The 22,191-nt window shown below is 53.6% G+C and overlaps 3 protein-coding genes and 1 long non-coding RNA gene across 11 annotated transcripts; 3 read left to right on the top strand and 1 right to left on the bottom strand.

Moving 5' to 3' along the window:
• The first annotated feature begins 1,168 nt into the window (after positions 1-1,168).
• Positions 1,169-12,180, top strand: LOC133156486 (receptor-type tyrosine-protein phosphatase beta-like). Its single transcript, XM_061282236.1, has 30 exons — positions 1,169-1,388; positions 1,909-3,695; positions 3,799-4,072; positions 4,183-4,458; positions 4,549-4,815; positions 4,895-5,161; positions 5,231-5,494; positions 5,561-5,824; positions 5,908-6,171; positions 6,261-6,524; positions 6,600-6,869; positions 6,936-7,199; positions 7,364-7,630; positions 7,941-8,237; positions 8,402-8,692; positions 8,764-8,913; positions 9,035-9,284; positions 9,350-9,444; positions 9,521-9,629; positions 9,687-9,764; positions 9,886-9,906; positions 10,179-10,260; positions 10,341-10,431; positions 10,497-10,573; positions 10,651-10,785; positions 10,865-10,987; positions 11,051-11,214; positions 11,278-11,413; positions 11,515-11,605; positions 11,846-12,180. The coding sequence occupies exons 1-30, from the start codon at positions 1,337-1,339 to the stop codon at positions 11,872-11,874; spliced, it is 6,999 nt and encodes a 2,332-aa protein (XP_061138220.1). The 5' UTR covers positions 1,169-1,336; the 3' UTR covers positions 11,875-12,180.
• A 156-nt stretch (positions 12,181-12,336) lies between these two features.
• LOC133156527 (fibroblast growth factor receptor substrate 2-like) lies at positions 12,337-16,017 on the top strand. The gene is made up of 6 exons (XM_061282327.1): positions 12,337-12,770; positions 13,614-13,710; positions 13,806-13,902; positions 14,075-14,261; positions 14,528-14,665; positions 14,740-16,017. Exons 3-6 carry the CDS (start codon positions 13,834-13,836, stop codon positions 15,882-15,884), a joined length of 1,539 nt encoding a protein of 512 aa, XP_061138311.1. The 5' UTR covers positions 12,337-12,770; positions 13,614-13,710; positions 13,806-13,833; the 3' UTR covers positions 15,885-16,017.
• Positions 14,394-16,938, bottom strand: LOC133156563 (uncharacterized). The gene is made up of 2 exons (XR_009714881.1): positions 16,438-16,938; positions 14,394-14,659 (listed from the first exon to the last, which is right to left on the bottom strand). It is a non-coding gene; the product is annotated as an uncharacterized LOC133156563 (long non-coding RNA).
• On the top strand, positions 16,368-21,262 carry LOC133156511 (TBC1 domain family member 15-like). 8 transcript variants are annotated; one of them, XM_061282303.1, is made up of 17 exons: positions 16,368-16,518; positions 17,165-17,266; positions 17,359-17,433; positions 17,680-17,827; positions 17,899-18,112; positions 18,407-18,509; positions 18,582-18,776; positions 18,858-18,986; positions 19,056-19,159; positions 19,476-19,687; positions 19,776-19,892; positions 19,974-20,074; positions 20,139-20,238; positions 20,311-20,408; positions 20,471-20,587; positions 20,665-20,751; positions 20,869-21,262. In XM_061282303.1, exons 1-17 carry the CDS (start codon positions 16,495-16,497, stop codon positions 21,100-21,102), a joined length of 2,160 nt encoding a protein of 719 aa, XP_061138287.1. In that variant the 5' UTR covers positions 16,368-16,494; the 3' UTR covers positions 21,103-21,262. The 8 variants fall into 8 exon arrangements, with proteins under 8 accessions (XP_061138287.1, XP_061138286.1, XP_061138288.1 ...); XM_061282302.1 differs by having other exon boundaries at positions 17,680-17,833; positions 18,585-18,776; XM_061282304.1 differs by having other exon boundaries at positions 17,680-17,833; positions 20,145-20,238.
• Positions 21,263-22,191: the final 929 nt, after the last annotated feature.

Here is a 22,191-nt window from a genome sequence, read left to right as displayed (position 1 = left end):
GGGTTAGATCACCAAATGATTCCCGAGCGCGACTGGGGGAACATGTCACGTGACCGGGGCGAGTGTCTTGACCTGAATTAATTGATCGTCGATTAAAAAAAAAAAAATTCTGTGCGGCTTGGCGGCCCGGTACCAAGTGACCCAGGGACCGGTACCGGTCCGTGGCCCGGTGGTTGGGGACCACTGCTTTAAATGATATAATAAGTTGTCTCAAATTTTGATGTCAGCACAGTGGCACCTTCAGACCTTCCTTACATTCACCGTGTGTGAGTGCATGCGAGCGTGCGTGAGGGGTCAGGATGTTGGTGTGGTCCAGGGCAGCAGTGGCGTAGCCAAGCCGGGCGAGCCGGGGCGCGCCCCGGTTGAAAAAAATCGAGCTTTTTCGATTCGTCATTTTCATGCCGTTTTTTTTCTTTTGGTCTTGCGCAAATGTGCTTGCGCTATTCTATGTGCGCGATGTTATCTATTCACCGTTTGCCTCCCGGACCCGGATGTTGTTTTAGCGATCAGCGAACGGCGTGGGTGATGTTCGATTTTTTTTCCTGTGGGCGCCCGCCCCTACTGGAAAACTTCCTGGCTACGCCACTGCAGGGCAGGGTGTGTGTGTGTGTGCGCGTGTGTTGTTGCAGGGAAGGGAAACACGGAGGTCGTTTGAGGCGTGTGCTTGCCTGTTCAAGGGTCATGGAAACAAAAAGAAACTTTTGTCACGAAAGTCCATTATAGTCCAAAGCACAATAGAAACGCCTTGCTTTGCAAAAAAGAAATGTGGATTAAATAATTCGTTACATCAAATCAAATCAAATCAATTGTGTAATTTGACAATGATCTTCCAAACAGAAAGTGAGCAGCTCTCAAGGGTCCTCGCAACGTTGGCCACAGTAACGGTCGAAAATACCCATTTCATGCCAGGTCTGAAAGTTTCATGAGTTTTCGCCAGACCCTCAAAACAGCATCTCACAAGGCAGCATTATTATTGGGGAAGGACTAATTGGTGTTTGTGTCCTTGCTAGGAAATCGCCGAGAACATTTTGCAACGATAAAGTGTACCGTCTTTGCAATTGTTGACGTGTTTTCTTGGCCGTGGGAGCGTGAGGTGTTTTGTGGAATTTCCTGGCGTGCTAAAAGTGTGCGTAGAAGAATTGAATGGAAGGAAGCGTCGCCGCTGGGCTTTTTCCTGTACCCGGTGCCGCCCGTGACGAGAGGAGACGCTCGATTTGTTCCCTCCCTTCCCTTGCCTTGGAGCGTACGTTTCGACGCGAGGAGAATCTACCGACCGACCTATCTACCTACCTGCCTGCCCGCGTGCGTGCAGCATGAGCGGCGCTCGGCTGACAACATGGACGCGCTTCTACTTCTCCTGGGCTTCTTGATGACCACTTGTGCGACTGGTGAGTTATTCGAGTAATTTGTCGTCTTCGTCAAAGGCTCGTCGTTCAATTCCGATGATTGGTGGTAGGCTACTCATGGTCAGTCAAAGACTTTCCAACAATGTTGTACATTCCACGCAGGTGTCAAACTCATGGCCCGGGGGCCCCATGTAACCCAAACCCTAATTTTTGGGTGGCCCACTTAAGCAAATTGGCAGAAAATCTGGACAAAGATGTTTATTTTTCTTATTTATTGTTATTCGATGTCTTCCAACCCAATTTAAGACTGACTTTGTTGTTATTGGTGTCTACTCTTTAGGTAGATTACTACTACTGTATATTTATTTGTGTTTTAATTGACTGTTTTCACTCTTTGCAGTTGTATCATTATTTTATACGTTCTTTCTTACAGCTGTAGCTGTTAAATAAAGTTGTATTAAATATTAATATTGCTCTCATTCCTTTAATTTCAGAATGGGCTTGAAATCCCACCTTAATGATTTTGGTGTTTTTGTGATATTTTCTTTTTTCTTCCATTCAGATCAAGGTTCAACCTTTAGGCATTCCTCAAGGACACAAGAAAGTTTAGCGGTGACAAGGTCAACTTTAGGGTCACCCACTGCTTCACCATCCCAACACGTGACCTTTGGCCTTGTATCTCCGAGGTCCACGGTGACGCCTGATCACTCAAATGCAACACCGCCCCCGGCAGCGTCAGATTGGCCGCAAATGACAAAGATGATAACGTCAGAGACTTCCCTTCCGCTCGCGTCTGATTGGCCACAAACATCAAAGACGATATCCTCCCACATTCCACCTTCAACCGGATCTGATCGGCAGCAAACGTCAAAGTCGATAATGTCAGAGATTTCACAGTCGGCTGCATTCAACTGGCCACAAACGTCAAAGATGACCATATCGGAGACTCCGCGTCCGGCTGTGTCTGATTGGCCACAAACATCAGAGATGACGTCAGAGACGACGTCAGAGACGACGTCAGAGATTACGTCAGAGACGACGTCAGAGACGACGTCAGAGACGACATCAGAGACGACATCAGAGATCTCAGAGACAACGTCAGAGACAGAAGCAACATCAGAGATGATGTCAGAGATGATGTCAGAGATGACGTCAGAGATGACGTCAGAGATGACGTCAGAGATGACGTCAGAGACGACGTCAGAGACGACGTCAGAGACGACGTCAGAGATGACGTCAGAGACGACGTCAGAGATGTCAGAGACGATGTCAGAGGCGATGTCAGAGGTGACCTCAGAGGTGACCTCAGAGGTGACCTCAGAGGCGACCTCAGAGACGACCTCAGAGACGACCTCAGAGGCGAGGTCAGAGGCAACGTCAGAGGCGACGTCAGAGGTGACATCAGAGATGAAGTCAGAGGCAACATCAGAGATGAAGTCAGAGGCAACATCAGAGACTTCGCCTCCGCCCAAGTCAGAATGGCAGCAAACGTCAGGGACAATAACGTCAAAGACTCCACCTCACACCGTGTCTGATTCGCCACAAACGTCAAAGATGCCAACGTCTGCGTCTGATTGGCTGCAGACATCAAAGACGATAATGTCGGAGACTCCGCCGGCCGCATTTAATAGACCGAAAACATCAGAGACGGCAACGTCAGAGACTCCACTTCCGGTCACGTCTGATTGGCCACAAACGTCCAAGACATTAACATCCAAGACTTCAGACCAATCTGATTGGAAGCAAACATCCACCATGATAATATCAGAGACCCCGGTTCTAACCGGTTCTGATTGGCCACAAACGTCACAGCCCATAACGTCGGCGACTACGGCCATGCCTGATTGGCGGCAAACAACAAAGGTGATAATATCGGAGACATCGCCTTCTGACCGGCCACAAACTTCAAAAACAGCGCCGCCTCCGTTCAGCTTATCAGATGAGCCGCTTGTGTCAAGTGAGGTCACAACAAAGATGGCGTTCAGCATCTCCGCCGTGACATCAGCGAGCCGAGGCACCCCTGCCACGTCTGACTCTACTCCTGCCGATCCCGGTCGTCCCACCTCCCCTGGCAGCAGCCCGATTGGCTCAACTCATCGCAACACCGCTGCAACCAATCCCGCCCGGACTCGGGCCGGCACCCCTGCCTCCCTTGTTGTCAGCACTCCCAGCCTTCCTGCGGCCTCTAGCCCCGCTTCTGCCACCTTGCCCACCTCGATTCTGTTCGCTCCCGCAAGCAGGCCAGCGACATCTTCAGCCCCGCCCACAAGCCCGGCAGGCCATGCATTGGTAACGATTGCCATAACAACAAGCAGTCCCGCAGCAACCGGGCCAAAGGTCAACTCGCCCGTAAGTTGAGTGACTTTTCCTTCCTATCGCTGTGCCCTGGCCACTTTGCCGGCCGGCTTGCTTAGACTTACATTTTTTTTTTTTTGTGTGTCTGACATTTCAGAGTCGGCCTGGCTGTTCGGTGACCTTCGGGAAGGTGAAGGTCGGCGTAAATTGGGCGCTGCTGACGGTCAACCCCCAAAAATTGTGCGGCAACTTCACAGCAACGGCGGCGGCCTGGCGTGGCGGCCACGTTAGCGTGAGCGAGTGCCAGCCAGTGGCGGCCGCTGCCCTAAACTTCACCTGCGCCGTCACAGGATTGCGGGCGGGAAGCACGTACGGCGTCAGCGTCGCCTCGGCCCTACACGGACCACTGGGACAAGTGCAGGTGCGCACAGGTAAGCGCCCACGTCAGCCATCTTAGCTGTCAACGTATGAAAGTCATCAGTCAAGGGTGCCACAAGCGCAGAAAAAAAAATCAAGCTAATGTTTCCCGTGGGTGTTTCAGCTCCTGAGGCGGTGTCGGCGTTGTCGGCCATGTCGCTTTCAAATGGCACCGCGTTACGTCTGGCCTGGACGCCCCCGAGTGGCGACTGGGAGAAGTACGGCGTGCTGCTGCGCAACGGCTCGGAAGTTCTGGTCAACGACAGCGTCGGCAAGACGAACCGGGAATACGTATTGGCCGCCGGCGAGTTGGGCCTGGTGCCGGGCCGCCTCTACGGCGCCGAGGTCAAGGTCCACAGCGGCATGCTGGTGAACACGGCGCGTTGCCAAGCACGACTGGGTCGGTTTGCTTTCCCCTCAAACATGACTTGTTCTGTTCTGTTGCGAGGTGTTTGGACTTCCCGTTTCTCAAGTGTTTTTTGCTTCTTAGCCCCCAGGCCAGTTCAGGAGCTTTGCGTCTATCGTGTGGACGAGTCCTCCGTAAACCTCCGGTGGCGCCCACCGCGAGGCGAGTGGGACGGCTTCACGACGGTCATCGGCGCGGCCCGGCCAGACTCGGCCGCTGTCCAGAAGCTCCTCCCCCGGGAGGCCACCGGCTGCGCCTTTGGCACGCTCACCTCGGGACGTCTGTATACCGTCACCGTGACAACTACCAGCGGCAACCTGAGTAGCTCCGCCTCCATCAACTTGTGGACCAGTAAGACGGAGCCTCAGCATCTTTTTGTGAAGATGAATGGATGGTTGTGGTGGTCTTATTATGTCCTCTTGGTTGTCAGCTCCATCTCAAGTGAGCGGACTACAGGTTCGTAATTTGGGAAGCACCGAGAGCCTCCTGGCTGAGTGGGAGCAGGCCAGCGGGGAGGTGGACTTGTACCTAGTCCTGCTGCTCCACGAGGGGAGCGTCATCAAGAACCAAAGTGTGCCGGCCGAGGACGCCAGTCTGGGTTTCCGTGACCTGAGGCCCGGCGCCCTCTACGGGGTGGTGGTGACAACGGTCCGAGCAGGACTCCGGTCCAGGCAGACGGTGGCCGAGGGCCGCACAGGTAAGACTCTTGATGGCATCAAAACAAGTGTTTGTGGCTCTTCTGGTTCACACCTCAATCCAAATTTAGTTCCCGCTGCTGTCGGCGAGGTGACGGTCAGCAACAACGGACGCGTGGACTTCCTTAGCGTGTCCTGGCGTCCCGCTTTGGGGGAGGTGGACAGCTATCTGGTGGCTCTCAGGGAACGAGACAAGACACTTCACACGCTGGTGGTCTCCAAAAGCAGTCACCAGTGCGATTTTAGCTCCCTGGTATCGGGACGCCTCTACAACATCTCCATCAGCACCTCCAGCGGAAGCCTCCGCAACCAAACCTCCGTCCTGGAGAGGACCCGTGAGTGCAGCAGACACAAAATGGTTCTGACTGGGAGTTCCTTTTGACTCGTTTGTCGTCGGCCAGAACCGTCCAAGGTCCAGAACCCCACCGCGATCCACGGCGCCCGTGACGACTTTCTGAAGGTGTACTGGCGTCCCGCCTCCGGAGACTTTGACTTCTACCGCGTCGCCATCACGCACGACAACACGGTGCTGCAGAACCAGACGGTGTCCAGGTTGCGCAACGAGTGCGTCTTTCACGGCTTGGTCCCGGGACGACTCTACACGGTGGTGGTCGGCACGCGCAGCGGCAGCTACGAGGCCAGCGCCTCCACCCACGCTCGCACCTGTGAGCCTTTTTGCATCCGGCGCCGTTTGCACGCGAGTTTGATTGAGCGAGGACTCAGCAGAAGGTACGATTGTTTTCCCCAGTCCCTGCGGCGGTGCGTTCCTTGCACGTGGCCCGTCAGACCTCGCAGGAGCTTTGGGTGTCGTGGACGGCGGCCCCGGGCGACGTGGACCACTATCAGGTGCAGCTGCTCTTCAGCGACATGAAGGTGTTCCCTCCGCTCACCCTGGGCGGCGCCGTGACCGAGTGCCAGCTCACCTCACTCACGCCCGGACGACTCTACAAAGTCTTGGTGTCCACCTTCAGCGGACCCAACCAGAGGACCCAGTTTATCGAGGGCCGCACCGGTTCGGGAGCGCACAGCGGACACGTCACGAGTTCTGTTCCGCTGCCCGGCCGAGATGCATGAGGATTGCCGTTTTGGTTTTGTGTCCAGTTCCCAGCCAGGTGAAGAACATCCAGGTGACCAACGGCGGCGACAGCAGCAGCTTGATGGTGAGCTGGACGCCGGGCCAAGGCGACGTGGACCGATACGTGGTGGTACTGTACAGACAGAACCATCAACTGGACGCACGGCACCTGCTCAGACATCAGAATCAGGTCGAGTTTGGCTCGCTCCAGCCAGGTCAACTGTACGGCGTGACAGTTCAGGCACTGAGTGGCGACCTGTCCAGCCACCTAACGACCAGCGCACGCACAGGTGAGGTTCCGCTCCGTTTTGCCGTTTCGGTGCAGCTAGTTCTCTGAAGCGGGCTGCTCGGCGTGCTCTGTTCAGTTCCGTCGGCAGTCACGGCGCTGCGGGTGGAGAACCCGGTCGGTACCGGCAGTCTATTGGCGAGCTGGCGGGAAGCGGCGGGCGTGTCGGACGGCTACTTCCTGCAGCTTTTAGACGAACGAGGCGCCATCCTTGGCAACACCACACTGACCGCTGCGCTCACACGCCACACTTTTGACCATCTCAGCCCAGGAAGGCAGTACAAGGTCCTGGTCCGGACCACCAGCGGGGGAGTCCAAAGCCTCGTCGCCGCCGCCCAGGCCCGCACACGTAAGATTTCCCGCTTGTGTAAAACGCTCCACGTGCCGTTCACCATTCGCTTCCTTTTCCCGTTAGGTCCGGCAGCCGCCACCCAGCTGTCCATCCAAAGCAACACCAGCACCGCTCTGGCCTTCTGTTGGTCCCGGCCGGCGGGCGACTTGGATTCGTACGAGGTTCTCCTGTACGGCGCCGACGAGGTTCTGCGGGAGCGGCGTCAGGTCGGGCCTTCCGGCCTTGCCTGCTCCTTCCAAGGACTCAACCCCGGTTCCGCTTACAAGATGGTGGTGGTCACGCGCAGCGGACAATTGAGCAACAGCTCCAGCATTTGGGCCGGCACAGGTCAGCGTGCGTTCCGGAGGTTTGCCGACACATCATCATTGCCATCCTTGCCGGCAGCATCATCGGCATCATCATCTTCATCATCATCGCCATCACCGCTAACGTCTTCATCGTCATGGTGGTGTTTGTAGCCACGCTGATGTCCCTGATGTGTTGTCTCCCAGTCCCGTCCGCCGTTACGTCTCTGCGTGCCCAAAGCGGCCATGCTTGCGACCAGCTGCAGGTCTTGTGGCGGCGAGGCCAGGGCGGCGTGTCAGGGTACCTGGTCTCGCTTTCCGCCCCCAACGGCTCGCTGCGGGCACAGGAGCATCTAGGCTCTGAGGTCACCCAATTTGTTTTCAACGGCCTGACGCCAGGTCGGCTTTACCGCGTTGACATCCTGAGCCTCAGCGGCGATCTCGCCAACAGCGCCAGCGTGCACGCCAGGACAGGTAAGTAACCCTAACTCATCCAAATCATCAGCATGAGTTTCCACACAGTTTATTTATTTATTTATTTATTTATTTATTTATTTATTTATTTATTTATTTATTTATTTATTTATTTATTTATTTATTTATTTATTTATTGTATATGTTTGTTTGTTTGTTTGTTTGTTCGTTCGCTCGTTTTTTTAATTAATTAATTTATTTATTTTTATTTTAAAAAAAATATATTTGTTTATTTAAGAAATTAATGAAAATAGCAAATTTGGGTTTGGATCAGGACGGACCGAATTGAGTTTGGCAACTGTCCTTTCAGCTCCCCGACCGCCCAGCTCCTTCCTCTTCCGAGGGGTGACCAATACATCCCTGGACCTCACCTGGAGTGTCCCCCCGGACTCGGATTTCGACGATTTCGAGGTGCGCTGGACGCCGGGCGACCGCGGCTCTTTGGTCAACCCGTACGAGAATCGTCGGTCCGGGAGTCGCATCGTGAGAGGGATGTTCCCCGGACGCCTCTACAACTTCAGCCTGCGCACGGTCAGCGGAAGCTCGCAGGGAGGGGGCGAGGCCCCGCCCTCCTACAGCCTGCCCATCCAGGGCAGCATCCGCACCAGTAGGTGGCGCCACCCACATATCTGTGACACATCAATCTTGATCATTTCAATCAGGTGTGTTAGGGTTCCTTGAACCCGTGACCTTTAAACTCTGGGCACGCTAACAGCTTGCTTCCTTTTGAAATCCGTCACATGATTTGCACTTAGCGCTGTTTTTCCGCAGAGCCATCCCCCGTGGTCGGCCTGCGCTGTCGCCCTCAGAGCTCCACTTCCGTCTCCTGCTCCTGGGCGCCCCCGGAATCTGACTTTGATTCCTACGTGGTGGAGTGCGCTCGCGAGGACTCGCAGAGTCTGGTCTACTCGCGGCGTTTGGATCGGCGCCCGGAGGGGCGTCCGGCCGCGTACGTCATCGACCTGCTGGAGCCTCACAAGCGCTACAGCGTGCGCGTCAAAGTAATCTCGGACAACAGCGCCAGCGAGGCAGCCCGGGACGGCGTGCTCACCATGATCGACCGTAAGTACCCGACAGCGGCGCTGAAGTGGGCCTGCCTCGGGCTCACTGTCGGCGTCCTGCCTTGTGTGCAGGCCCCCCAGTGCCGGACATCGGCACGCAAGTGGACGCCGCCTCGGCCCGGGCGACCCGTTCGTCCATCCTGTTCCACTTCAACTGCAGCTGGTTCAGCGACATCAACGGCGCCGTCAAATTCTTCAGCGTAGTCGTCACCGAGTCCAAAGGCAGGAAAGGAGCGACCCGCTTGATGATGCGCAATTTTTGTTCAAGCTTTACTTTTGACAAAATTCCACGGCCTCTCAAAAACTGAAAAAGCTTCTTCACAACGGTCCCATCGTCCCACAGGTGAAGACCGCATTCTTCCCGAGCAGCGCCACCCTCTGCCCTCGTACGCCGACTACATGTCCAACTCGTCCATCAAGTCGTACCAGACGTCGTTGTTTGCCGCTGCCGCCGGCTCGGCTGAAGCCTGCGCTTATGACATCATCGTGGGGGCCGGGACGGAGGTCTTGGGGGGTTCGTGTGAGCCCACACACGCACGGCGCCACCTGCAACGCTTCTGTGACGGACCCCTCAAAGCCACGACCGCTTACAGGTGCCCAATAGCGCCCCCTTGTGTTGACACATATGTGAGCGGCCGCTGTGTTTGCTGTGCTTCAGGCTGAGCGTGCGAGCGTTCACGCAAGTTCCCGATGGCTTTTCTCCGCCTCTTTATGCCGACACCTTCCTGTCGCTACCCGTGCGCACCACAACAGGTCAGGAAAGGTTGGCCCGTGTCGTCGCCGTGGTGACCACCCTGTTAACTCTGCTCTCGTCCCGTACCGTCGGCAGACCCCGCCGGCGCCCTGGTAGGAGGAATCATTGCCGCCGTCTTCGTGATGGTTGCCTTGGCGATGCTGGTGATGCTCATCGTATACAGGCGACATGCGCGACCCAAAATGTAAGTCGTTTGTGAGAGAGCAACATCCAGAAGAGTGACTCGTGTGTGTTTTAAAAGTGTGCAGGAAAGCGTGTCGATCAATATGGGTTTGAGGAGAGACCGACCTTTGCCAAGAAATCATCTGGGGCTCAGAGGGTGAGCTCACACGCATTCGTGCGCACACACGCACACACACACACACACACTGGTAATGTCAGGCAAGTGGTCTTTATTCAACGAAGCCACCAACTCTTGTTTTTCTTTCTTTCTGTTGCAGAAAGCCCTGTCACATGACAAGGTAAAAAAAAAAATCAATCACAATAATCATACTTTTTGTATTTTTTAAAACTGTTAACATACATTGTTTTGGGGTCGTTTTTTATTTTTTAAATTTTTATTTTGTAAAAAAAAATATTGTTTAAATGTTTTTGGGGTCGTTTTTAAACTTTTTTTCAGTTTTTTATATGTTTACATTTCTTTATTGTTTAAATGTTTAATTTTTTTGTAAACACGTTTGAGTAGCTTGTAACAAATGCTTTTGCTCACATTGACTTTTTGGCGTTCTTTCAGCCCCGTCAAGGTGGCCGACTTTGAACGGCACTACAACAAGCTCCAGGCTGATGCCCACTTCCTGCTTTCCGAGCAGTACGAGGTGTCGTTTGCCATCTTCTTCTCTTCTTCTCCCACATTTTCTTGTGGCCTTTCATCGTTTCTTTTCTTCCCGGGGGGCAGAGTCTGAAGGACGTCGGGCGCAACCAGAGCACGGACGCCGCTCTGCTGCCCGACAACCGTGGCAAGAACCGATACAACAACATCCTGCCCTGTGAGACGCCCGCCAATCGTCGAGCTCGCGCCTGCGCCTGTGTCACTGACAGCTTGTGTCTGTAGACGACGCTACGAGAGTCAAGTTGTCCTACGTGGATGACGAACTTTGCTCCGACTACATCAATGCCAGTTACATACCTGTGAGACCCCCCCCCCCCCACACACACACACACACTGTCCCAGGGCAACCTTGAAGTTGCGTGCTTTGTGCTTTGAGGGCAACAATTCCCGCCGCGAGTACATCGCCACCCAGGGGCCGCTGCCGGGAACCAAAGATGATTTCTGGAAGATGGTCTGGGAGCAAAATGTTCGCAACGTAGTCATGCTCACGCAGTGTGTGGAGAAAGGACGCGTGCGTATCCCGCACACACACACCGAAGGAGCGTTTGAGCTTTTGAAGAATTGCCTCTATGTGTGTGTGGCGCCCTAAGGTGAAGTGCGACCGCTACTGGCCGGCAGAACGGGAGCCCCTCTACTACGGAGACCTCATTGTCCACATGACCTCCGAGTCGGTGCTGCCCGAGTGGACCATCCGAGAATTCAACGTGTGCAGCGTAAGCGAGGCCGTGACGAATGTGTGTGTGCGCGTCCAGGTGTTGAAGTCTCATGTGTACCAGGAGGACGACATACGGCGCGTGCACACGGTTCGTCATTTCCACTTCACTGTGTGGCCTGATCACGGCGTTCCTGACGGCACGCAGTCGCTGGTCCACTTTGTCCGGACCGTCAGAGACTTTGTCAACCGGAGCGGCGCCGGAGGACCCACCATTGTGCACTGCAGGTAGGCAACACGCGGCGGCCCCGAGAAAAGCGTCCGTTTGACACCGCCCTTGTGTTGCGGCAGCGCCGGAGTGGGCCGGACAGGGACCTTCGTGGCGCTGGACCGCCTCCTGCAGCAGTTGGACTCGTCGGACACGCTGGACATCTACGGCTGCGTATGGCAATTGCGCCTCCACCGCTCACACATGCTGCAGACCGAGGTACATCTCTCCCTCCCTCCGCCGTGGCTGTCCCTGAGCCTGACGTGACCGGCCTGTGGGTTAAACCTTTCTCGTGTGTGTATGTATGTGTGTGTGCGCAGCGTCAGTACGCCTTTGTGCATCAGTGCATCAGCGACGTGCTGCGAGCCAGGAACTTGATTGTGTATGAAAACGTCGGCTTGAGCCAGGCAGGTCAGTTGGCTTTTAGTCTGTGGTTCGATGGCTTGGTGCCTGTCTCGGAATTGGGTTGCATCCTGAGTTTTTGTGTTAATTGGCCTCTTTTATCTGCTCTTTGTGTGTTTGCTAATTAAGCAAACAAAGTAGAAAAACAAACACAGTGTTCTTTTGTGTTTGTTTTTCTACTTACATTTAAAAATGCCTCTTTGTGTATGCGTGCAGTGATCAACGTTGTGTTATGTTGTGTGTCCTCAGATGCTGTACGGGCGACATTAACATCATAACATCACACCGTATGTATGACGTCAGTGAAATGAGAAGTCTGGAGATGTCATCCAAATATGACTGGTGGCCTATATGGGTTGTTTTTTAATTTTATGCAAGACGATTTTGCACATTGCTGTTAAAGGTTGTACAGTATAGTCATTTACACTGCGCAAGCTTGTATATTATATATTAACTACATATTTTATTTTATCATTGTTGTTGATCTTAGCAAATTTATTGTTGCGTAAAGCACACAAATGCGCACTATTATCAATGTGATCGAAATGCATATTGAAGTTGCCATTAAAGTCTTCGTCTTCTGATGATGCGTGGACGGAGTACTTCGTCTGCGCGTGCGCAGATGGTAGATAGAGCTGGTTGGCTAATAGCTGCTTGGCTTGGGATAGCCTTGCTCGCGGTTGGCTGGCTGGTGGTTGACTGGCTCGTGATTGGCCGGCTGGCTCGTGTTTGCTCGTGGTCGCCACCTGGAGGCCAACTTTGAGCCCGTTGGTCGAGTTCGCTAGTTAGCTATCGGAGTAGCAGCAGCAGCGGAGAGACCAGCAAACTTTCTCTTTCTTTTTTTCGTTTTTTTTTTTTCCCCACTTCGCGTTCGGTTGGCGGTGACGGGCCGACGGTTCTCGATGGATTCCGGTTGTTTTCCGTCGCCTGTGGTGCGTCAAAGGGAGCGTTAGACGACTTTGGGAGAAGTTGTGCCGATTGTTTTTTTTTTTTTGGCGGAGGAGGAAAGAGAAAGATGGACGCGGCGGGGGCTGATTCTGATCTATTGCTAATGCTAAGCTAACTGCCGCTAATGGTAACGCCGACCGTCCGTCGGAGCTGCTCGGCCGGACGCAGCGCGAGGACTTCCGCCACCTTTGGAGGGCTCCAGTCGGCTTTCAGTTGGTTTCGTGCGGTGAGTTTGTTTAACTTTATTTTCTCACGTTTCTTCATTTTTTTTCGATGATGCGTTCGCCTGTTAGCGGTGCCTTTTAGCCTAGCTATGCGTTAGCCAGACCTGTAGCCTAGCCGTGCTAACCAAGCAAGCGAATAAGTAGCTGGCATAACAACTCAACTTTCCAAAGATCTTTCAATCACTTTAACAAATTTGTCGTCTTCTCGAAATTTGGACACCTATAATTTTATTATTTATTTGACCCTTCCAAAAACGGCTTCCATCAATTACTTTTGTACGTTTGACGAAACACCAAGGTAAACAGGAGATGTCAGCAAGAGTAGGTTTTCATTTTGCGTCTTTTTTCTTGAATCTAAGGAGCAATAATCGCTACTTTTATTGAGCTTTCCATGGGCGTGTACTTCTAGAAAGCACACTTTAATTTTCGAATTCATTATACTCTGCACACTTTAATTTTCGAATTCATTATACTCTGCAGCAAATTCAAACTTGATCAATTTTAGCATTTGATACGTCTTAATCCTACAACATTGTCCTTAGATTTACTCAATTGATTTTTAATACAAAATTCATAATGTTTATAGAACGAATCAATGTGCATATTGGATGCATTATTATTCATTATTATAATGTGGGTTATATTATTATCATCAATCCAGGGCCGGTTTCCAGGCTGTATTATTTGTCTCAGTGCTGCAACACACCTGATTCGACTGATATGCAAAAGCTGGATCATGATCCTGGTCATAGAATAATTTTCAAAATAGATGAGTTGCTGATTGTTGCGCCTCTAATAACAACATTGATCATTATTGTATTGTTGTTTTGTTTGATTGACTGCAGCTGATTTGATCCTCATCGTTATCATCCTTGTCATCATCGCTGTGACAAAGGCTCGCATGCTGAAGATTGTGCCGCTAACCATGGAGGAGGATCTTAGGTATGCCTTCAAGAGTGCCATCTTGATTGTGATGTGGTCGCATCCATTTGCCGTTGTCATGATGTTTTTTTTTTTGTGTGTGTGTGGGCGCGCAGACGAGCCGCGCGGGTGCAGTAGGGCATCATGGGTAGTAGCTGTTCAAGCTGTCCAGACAAAGAATTGATTGCAGATAATCATCAAAGTAAATTCAAGGTGGGTTCATTTCCGTGCGACGCCAGTGGCACAAGTCTCAAGTCAAAACCAAGCTGGTCAAAACAGAGTCCCCAGCAAATTCCGATCAAGCAATTCGTAAATGGTGGAGGCGTGTGCACGCAGTGGCCCGTTTGGTATGTAACCCGGAGCACTTGTGGTTGTCGCCTGGCAGGTGGTCAACGTGGACGACGATGGGAACGAGCTGGGCGCCGGCGTGATGGAGCTGACGGACGGCGAGCTGGTCTTGCACACGCATCGCCGCGATGACGTCAGGTGGCCATACCTGTGCCTGCGTCGCTATGGCTACGACTCCAACCTCTTCTCTTTCGAGAGCGGGCGCCGCTGTCAGACCGGACAAGGTGACACGCCTCCGCTCACCCCTTTGCTGTGTGTGTGTGCGCGCGCTTGCGTGTGCAGATGTGTGTGTGTGTGTGGATGTGTGATCGTGAGTATATCAGGGATGTCACGATCACACTTTCTTGACACCTGAATTTGAAAGATTGTTTATTGTTTTTGGTTCCTTCTAACCAGTAGGCGCCAGCGTCACTTGGAACGCATTTGCTGTACATTTTTTGCATATTGTATTGGTGATGTCATTATGCGCGTGTGTTTACGTGCGGCGTAGGTATCTTTGCGTTCAAGTGCGCACGTGCTGAGGAAATCTTCAACATGCTGCAAGACATCATGCACAGTCACAGCATCAGCGTTGTGGAGGAAGCCGTGCTGGACGCCGGCCACCAGGGGGCGACGCTCTCACCTGCAGGTACACACGGACACAACAGCAGAGAAATGAAAACCCGGTTTTGTGGAGCGTTTCTTAACACCCTTGCATTTCAGCCCAGGGTTACTCTGTGCCGACGGTGCCCAATGGTGTGACACGGCTCCCGTCAACGGGCGATGTCCCGTCCCACCCGTCCAGCCGCCACCCGTCGGTGGCCAGCACCCGGCTGCCGTCGGTGGGCGAAGAGTCCACGCACCCCCTGCTGGTGTCCGACGAGAGCGCAAGTCCGTCGTGCGCTCCCGCTGCCCCGGCGCCGCCCGACGAGCGCTGCCCCTGCTTTCAGGCGCACACCTACGTCAACACGGCGCGTCTGCTGGAGGAGCCGCTGAGCACTGACGTGCCGCCAGAGAGCCCCGCCTCCCCGGATGCCCGTGGCCCAGCCACCCCTCCGCCCCCTCCACGGGTGAACTGCGATACGCCGCCGCCGGAGCCCCGGGTGCTGCTCGAGCCGCAGGGCGCGCGCTTCGTGCTGGGACCCACGCCGGTCCAGCGACGGCTGAGGGAGGCGGGAGAGACTCGAGAGGGCGACAAGGAGGCGGCCGAAACAGGCGCAGCGCCCCACTGCCGCCGCCCGCCCCCGCTGAACCCCGACCTGCAGAATGTCAACAACTCAGCGCAGCGCCGCACGGCGTTGCTGGACTACGAGAACCTGCCGGCGCTGCCGCCCGTGTGGGAGGCGCGCAAGTCCAGCTGGGAGGAGGAGGAGATCGGCGGCGGCCTGAAAACACCGTCGCTCAATGGCTTCAACCCGCATTGTTGCCCCCTCCCGCTGTCGGCCGCCTACGATCCCTCGCACAACTACATCAACACAGAGAACGTGACGGCGCCGCTGAGCGCCCACCGACCTGAAACGGCGCGGCGCCGCCCTGACGGACCCACCGTCTTCAACTTTGACTTCCGCCGAGCGCTGGGGGCGGGCGAGCCGCCTAAGACGCTCAACTACATTGAGGTGGAGACGGACAACGGGGGTGGCAACCGGGGTGCTTCGGACGGCAGCGACCCGCACACGCCGCGCACCCCCACCTCGCCCCCGCCGCCCGGCACGCCCACGCGCCGCACTGAGCTCTATGCCCTCATCGACATCGAGCGCACGGCTGCCATGTCCAACCTGCAGAAGGCGCGACCACGGGACGACGGCACCTCGCGCAAGACGCGCCACAACAGCACCGAGCTACCTAGCAAGAGTGCTGCTGCCTTGTGACTTTGTTCTTGTCTGGTACAAATCAGTATTACTGAAGCAAGCATTCCATTCAGCTCTGTTCATGCTGCTCCAACTTCCTGGTACACTACTTCCTTTTTTGATTGCGGCACAATAAAAGTCTTTTTTCTTTGTACTTGAAGTTATTTCACTCCTTACCCACGCTGCACGGGCCAGCCAAAGCCAAACCCCCTTTACATGGGTGTAGCGAACATAAAATATTTTTGGAAGGAGCAGACCTTTTGTATCTTCCACGGCAGTCTACTTGAGCTATCTGGCGTCCATTAAAGTCTTCTGCAATTTACTATTAGCGAGTATTCAAGTTGAAAGCAGCTTAGAAGATGAAAAACTTTATTTACATGCATGAATGAATTTGTGGTTTGGTGCAGGTTAAAACGTGTCATGACTAACGAACACAAACAACTGATCAGAACTTTTTTTTGTTTACATTCGCCTCGAACGAGGTCTAAACTGGGAAAATCTATCCATTATCCGAACCATTTGAGTCGGATAAATCTGAATTCCCAGCGTCCATGGATGCATCGCGAGTGCTTACCGGAAGCTGACGTATATGTTGTTGTGGCGTTCGACAGGCACGTGACGTGTCGGCGACATGGCGGCCGAGTCTTCTGCTAAGGTAAAAACAAGGCGTGTCTCCACCGACAACGGTTGACGTGACAGCGCTACGCTGACAACGTTTGTCGGCAGGAAGCGAGCGGAGGCGTCTTGGCCGTTTCTCAATTTCAAAAAAATGTCTTGACCGTCTCTGGCGCTCTTCTTCCCGCCATTGCTGGGGAGTGTACCCCGTTAGCAGGCGCTGCCGCTAGCTCGCTCGCAGCGTTGCGGCGGCGCTTGAAAGCTGTCGTCAGTCACAGCAACAACCTTTTCAACTTTGTCCGACGAGACAGCTTGCGCATGCTAAACGTGTTTGTTTGTAGCCTGAACGTTGAGCTGAAACCTCACACATGTGTGCAGCTACTGACTTACTCTAATGCTCGGAATGAGCCGACAGAGACGATTTATTTATCTTGTGTGCAAGATTCAAAGGCCTCGCTGCCCCCCCCCCCCCCCGTTAATTTAACGACAGTGACACAAAAGTAACCGCTGGTGCTTGACGGATAACAGGACGCTAATGACGTCAGCACAAGAACAGAAATCCGAATTCAGATGTGCTCGTATGAGACAATTGCTCACTTATGCTCATTATAGTCTTGGGCCGAAGCAATACATTCATTCCTTTGTGGCTATTTGTTCACATGAGCTCTTGTGTGTGTTGTTTTGAGGTTCTATTTGAGCAAGAAGGAGTTTTTATGCATCCCTGTTGTGATGAAGAAGACAAGGAAGAAGATTTTCTTGTTTGTGGTTCACTTCGAATAGTTGAGAAGGTAAAAGGTTTCACGCACTAACGTTTCTTAAAACAGTTGCTGCCCGATTTAGGACGAGGAGGATGAGTTTAACAAAGTTCTTATGATATCAGGATGCGGACGTCATGTTGGAGTTCACGCCTCTTGAGGATTCCGTGGACCCGTCGCACATTTTATGCGCTGCCAAGGTGTGTGTTCGTTTCCAAATGCAACTTGCTCTAACCAAGGTGGTAGCGCCTTCGTATTTACCAATCAATTGTGGAAGACGTGGCAGGACCAGCGTAGGACAAACCAAAACTCGATTTTTGGCGATGTCACTCCATGCGGGGAACCGCGTTGGTTGCCCTAGCTCTAACTCGCCAAGGCTGGTCCTGCCTCACAATCGAGCCACGTTGGTATCATCTGAGCCCAGTGACTAAGCAGACGTTCTGTAGGACTCCAGCTCGGTCATGGAGTGGGCCCAATGCGGCAGCCGGTGTCCGGGCGAGCCGGGTCGGCGGCCTGTGGAGAACCAGCCGAGCTATGAGGCCGAGTGGGACCTGATTAACGCCACGTCTTTCAAGAAGAAGTCCTGCGCTGCAGGCGAGGGTCGGTTTGCAGCTCGGCGGCGAGCGCTCCAGCTTCTAAAGGCTCACCTGTCGTCGCTCCATCAGGTTCCGCGACGGGCGGTCACGAGCGCGGCGGACGCTTCTTCTCGGTCAGCCTCGGTCAGCTCGCAGCCGTCACGCTCCAGGAGGACCCGTGCGGCGATGTGCCCTCGCTGCTCTTCACACTGAAGGGATATTCATCGCTGCCACCTTTACACTTCCACCAGGGCGGCAGCAGAGAGCTGCTGGACAGCCTGAGGAGAGTCGTCGCGCTCAGCGAGTGAGTAGCGGACCGGCAGCCGTGGCGCTTCGCTTAGCATGGCCCCGCCGCCTCAAACCTTGGCGAGCGCCACCGAAGCACATCATTTGTATGCTAATTGTCTTCCTTTGAGGTAAAGATCATCTGATGAAGCCTCTTATCTCTCACACACACACACACACAGGAAATTGTCTGAGCTGTGGCACATTCGAAATCTGTTAACCCTGCTTTGGGGCAGCATCTCACGACACACACACACGCAGCGACATCATTTACAATTAAATGGAATGACGACAGGCGCATACGTGGGCTCAGGTGCGCGGAGGACGAGTCTCGTCTGCTGATCAGCTCTCCCGACAAAGTTCTGAGTCAGTCCTTTGAGAATCTGCTGGAGGATAACAACTTCGGCCTGGTCCAGGTACGTCTCCAAGCGCCGGCGACACACTCGCACGCAGAGGCGCTGACGCAGCCCCCCAACCCCGCCCGGTAGAAGTTTCGCAAGGACCCCTACGTGACCACCCTGGGCCGCTTCTCCAAAGTCACCAACTACATTTTCGATGCCTTCCGTGGCACGGAGGAGCAGCACCAGCGCCCCCCGGAGGAGGTGGCCCATCTACTGGGGGAGATCATCCCGGGCCTGGAGATCAACCAGCAGGAGGAGCCTGGCTTTGAGGTGGTCACCAGGGTGAGAAGCCATTTCCTCATTGGCCACAAACACGAGTCCACGGCTCGGTTACGCTCTTTTGTGTGTGTGTGTGCTGACTAGGTGGACCTGGGGACGCGACCGCAGGTGTCACGGAGCGCTCCCGTGTCTGCCGACGCGTGGAATGGACATCAGGACCAGGACGGTCGCTTGATGCAAGTGGCCCGGCTCCAAGAGTCCATCTTCAGAGGGGCAAGTTGCGGTCCGGGGCGCCCGCTGGTAGGAGGTCGGCCTTTTCTCTAATTGCGTCGCCTCTTGCAGGGTCTGTGCCACGGGGTGAGGAAAGAAGCCTGGAAGTTTCTTTTAGGCTATTTTCCCTGGAACAGCACTCTGGATGAGAGGAAAAGTCTGCAGAGAAGCAAAACGTACGAGTCGTCGTCATCGGCCGCCGTCCTTCCACATAAAGCCCTTCATCTCGCTAGCGTCGCTGGGACAGAGCTGGGCGGAGAGGCGGGCTACGCCCTGGACTGTTGGCCAGGCAATTGCAGGGCCGCCGCGCATGTAGAGACAAACAAGCAGTCACACTTTAAGAGAATATTCAAAAACTGAAAGCCGTTACCCGCTCACAAAAAACCCGGCACCCGGTTCGGCCTAGTTGGGCCGCATGGGTTTGCCGCTTCATCCAAGACTCAATTGTCCTTAATCCAGCTGGTGAGGCTTGTTTGTCCATATGTGGCCTAGGATTGGTTGGCCGCCGGTCCAGGCCGTGCCCGCGACTCGGGCCGGAAGTGACTCCGGCCGGCTCCCTCGCCGCTGTCTGGAAACGCACGTGACCGCGTATGCCGCTCGCTGCCGCAGGGATGAATATTTCCGCATGAAGCTGCAGTGGAAGTCGGTGAGCGAAGAGCAGGAGAGAAGAAATTGCCGGCTTCGAGACTACAGGAGTCTGATCGGTGAGGATGGTGCCCACCCTCTCAGGGCCCCACCCCTGCGCCTCTCGGGGCCCTGCCCCCTTGCCTGAAGCTCTGCCTCCCCTCCCAGAGAAAGATGTCAACCGCACGGACAGAAGCAACCGGTTCTTCGAGGGGCTGGACACGCCGGGTCTGGTCCTCCTGCACGACGTGCTCATGACGTACTGCATGTACGACTTTGACCTGGGTGAGAGCGAGAGCCCATCTCCGTGCCCATCTCCGAGTCCGTCTCGAAGCGTGCTCACCGTGCGTGCGCTTGTGTGTGCAGGTTATGTGCAGGGCATGAGCGACCTTCTGTCACCCATTGTCTTTGTCATGGAGAACGAGGTGGACGCCTTCTGGTGCTTCGTCTCCTTCATGGAGCACATGGTGAGTTTGCGCGTTTTGCACAGCGCTCGGGGTTCTGACCGGCATTCTCGGCCCTCCCTGCCAGCACCAGAACTTTGAGGAGCAAATGCAGGGAATGAAGACTCAGCTGATCCAGCTCAGTACGCTGCTCAGGCTGCTGGATCCGTCCTTCTGCAACTATCTGGGTATGCACACCTGGATGTCTGTCACATGAGCGTTCTCGCCTGACCTTTGACCTGTCCCCGGTGCGCCCACAGAATCTCAGGATTCCGGTTATCTTTATTTCTGCTTCCGCTGGCTGCTCATCCGCTTCAAGAGGGAATTCTCCTTCCACGACGTCCTCAGGCTGTGGGAGGTATGGGCGCGCGGCGTCGGCACGGCGACGGACCGACCCCGGCTGACCTTGCTGCCTTTCAGGTCATGTGGACGGGGCTGCCTTGTCACAACTTCCATCTCTTGCTCTGCTGTGCCATTCTGGACTCAGAGAAGAGCAAAATCATGGAGGAAAAGTTTGGCTTCAACGAAATCCTCAAAGTAAGCTCGCGGCCCTTTGTGTTGTTTTGCGCACGCGCTAACGAGCGTGTTTGTGTGTTTTGGGCCGGTCTGGGTAGCATGTGAACGAGCTTTCCATGAAGCTGGACGTGGAAGATATCCTTCAGAAGGCTGAAAGCATCTGGTTGCAGATCAACCAGTGTCAGGTAAAAATGTGAATTTGGTGCAACCTCTTCTGTCCAACGGCGACGATACCTCCCGCCGCATCAACAGCGCGCGTCACGTGACGACAGCTTCCAGTTGTGTCAAGTTGCACTCTGTAGTGTGTGTGTGTGTGGCCCCCGGTGCGTCCTCAGGGCCTGCCTCAGGCCGTGCTCAACATCCTGGCGTCGGACTCTGAAGCTCGCGGTTGCCGCGGCTCCAACCAGCGCGCGGCGTCCTCGGCCGCGCCCATGGCGGGAGCCTTGCATCGAGACAAACGTGCCTGCGCCACCTCCAGCGGACACTTGCGAGCCATGAACTCTCAGAATCTCAGCAAAGTGGCCTTCATGTCCTAGCCAAGATGTTTATTTTTCTACCACGTGCACGGACGGGAAGTTGCATCTGGACTCCTTTTGTGACGCAAAAGACATTTTTGAGCACGCCGGACGTCACAGCTATTGTAAACATAGTTATCCTCCATGGCAGGTTTCAAGCATTAAAAAAAAAACACTTCTACTTTTTGTGGTTAACTTTCATTTTATTTCTTCAATGATTAGATACGCATCTATTGTATTTTGTAATATTTATGAAAGAAGGGTTTGTTTCTACACAGGTAAAACAAAATTACAAAAAATCCATATTGTGCAAGTCTTTGTAGGTCAAATACAAAACACTCAAAATATTAATTTGCTCTATTAAAAAAAAAAACTCTGAGGTGTAATCTGGGGCTATACCATTACAATATTTCAAAACAGAAGAATCTTAATATTGACTGTCGGGCAAAAAGGGGAGCCGTTGAAGTTTGGCGCTCCTTCCAACGAGCAGCGGCATTTTGGACCAATTGGAGACATTTGAGACTCCAAAATAAATGTGATTACTATTTCTTTGGTGCTATTATGAAAACAGATCCTTTATATTATGAGAAAGTATGTTCAAACCGAACCGTCCAATCAAATTAGTCTATTTAGTGTGACGTACGCGACGCCACTCCGGTGGCTAATGGCGCACGGGAGACTCGATAGATTGTTAACTTTATTCGGCATCAAATATGATTTGGTTCTTGACTTTCCCAACAAAACGAAATTGGTAGACCACGTGACGCAACGAGTCAGTCAGCCTTCAGAAACAAGCAGGCACCGGAAGTAGCGACGCATCACCTCAGGAGGGACGATGCACGACAACTCGAGATGCACAAAGCTAACTGCTCCACAAAACAACGAAAGATTAAAAGCAGGGCTGTGGACTCGGTCAGATTTTTGCACCGAGTCCGAGTCCGGCTGTCCATTTTTTCTGTTAATTCATGTGACTGCTTAGTCTTTATTCAAGGCTAATTTAGATCAAAATCTAAATAATTACAACAGTTTTGTGATGGCTTTGTCTTTATTAAACATATAAACGAATACAATAAACAGATACTTTCAAGTTTTAATCATTAATTACACCAT

This window comes from Syngnathus typhle, linkage group LG7 (genome assembly GCF_033458585.1).
Source record: "Syngnathus typhle isolate RoL2023-S1 ecotype Sweden linkage group LG7, RoL_Styp_1.0, whole genome shotgun sequence".
NCBI classification, from domain to species: Eukaryota; Metazoa; Chordata; class Actinopteri; order Syngnathiformes; family Syngnathidae; genus Syngnathus; species Syngnathus typhle.
This window is presented reverse-complemented; position numbering and strand designations above follow the sequence as displayed.

Coding starts and splice junctions, on each gene's coding strand:
- LOC133156511 (XM_061282301.1), top strand. CDS start 16,495: ATGGCGGCCGAGTCTTCTGCTAAG. Junction 17,434..17,679: donor ACATTTTATGCGCTGCCAAG/GTGTGTGTTCGT, acceptor GACGTTCTGTAG/GACTCCAGCTCGGTCATGGA. Junction 18,987..19,055: donor AAGAGTCCATCTTCAGAGGG/GCAAGTTGCGGT, acceptor CGCCTCTTGCAG/GGTCTGTGCCACGGGGTGAG.
- LOC133156486 (XM_061282236.1), top strand. CDS start 1,337: ATGGACGCGCTTCTACTTCTCCTGGGCTTCTTGATGACCACTTGTGCG. Junction 5,495..5,560: donor CTCCGTCCTGGAGAGGACCC/GTGAGTGCAGCA, acceptor GTCGTCGGCCAG/AACCGTCCAAGGTCCAGAAC. Junction 6,172..6,260: donor GTTTATCGAGGGCCGCACCG/GTTCGGGAGCGC, acceptor TTTTGTGTCCAG/TTCCCAGCCAGGTGAAGAAC.
- LOC133156527 (XM_061282327.1), top strand. CDS start 13,834: ATGGGTAGTAGCTGTTCAAGCTGTCCAGACAAAGAATTGATTGCAGAT. Junction 14,262..14,527: donor CCGCTGTCAGACCGGACAAG/GTGACACGCCTC, acceptor CGTGCGGCGTAG/GTATCTTTGCGTTCAAGTGC. Junction 14,666..14,739: donor GGCGACGCTCTCACCTGCAG/GTACACACGGAC, acceptor CTTGCATTTCAG/CCCAGGGTTACTCTGTGCCG.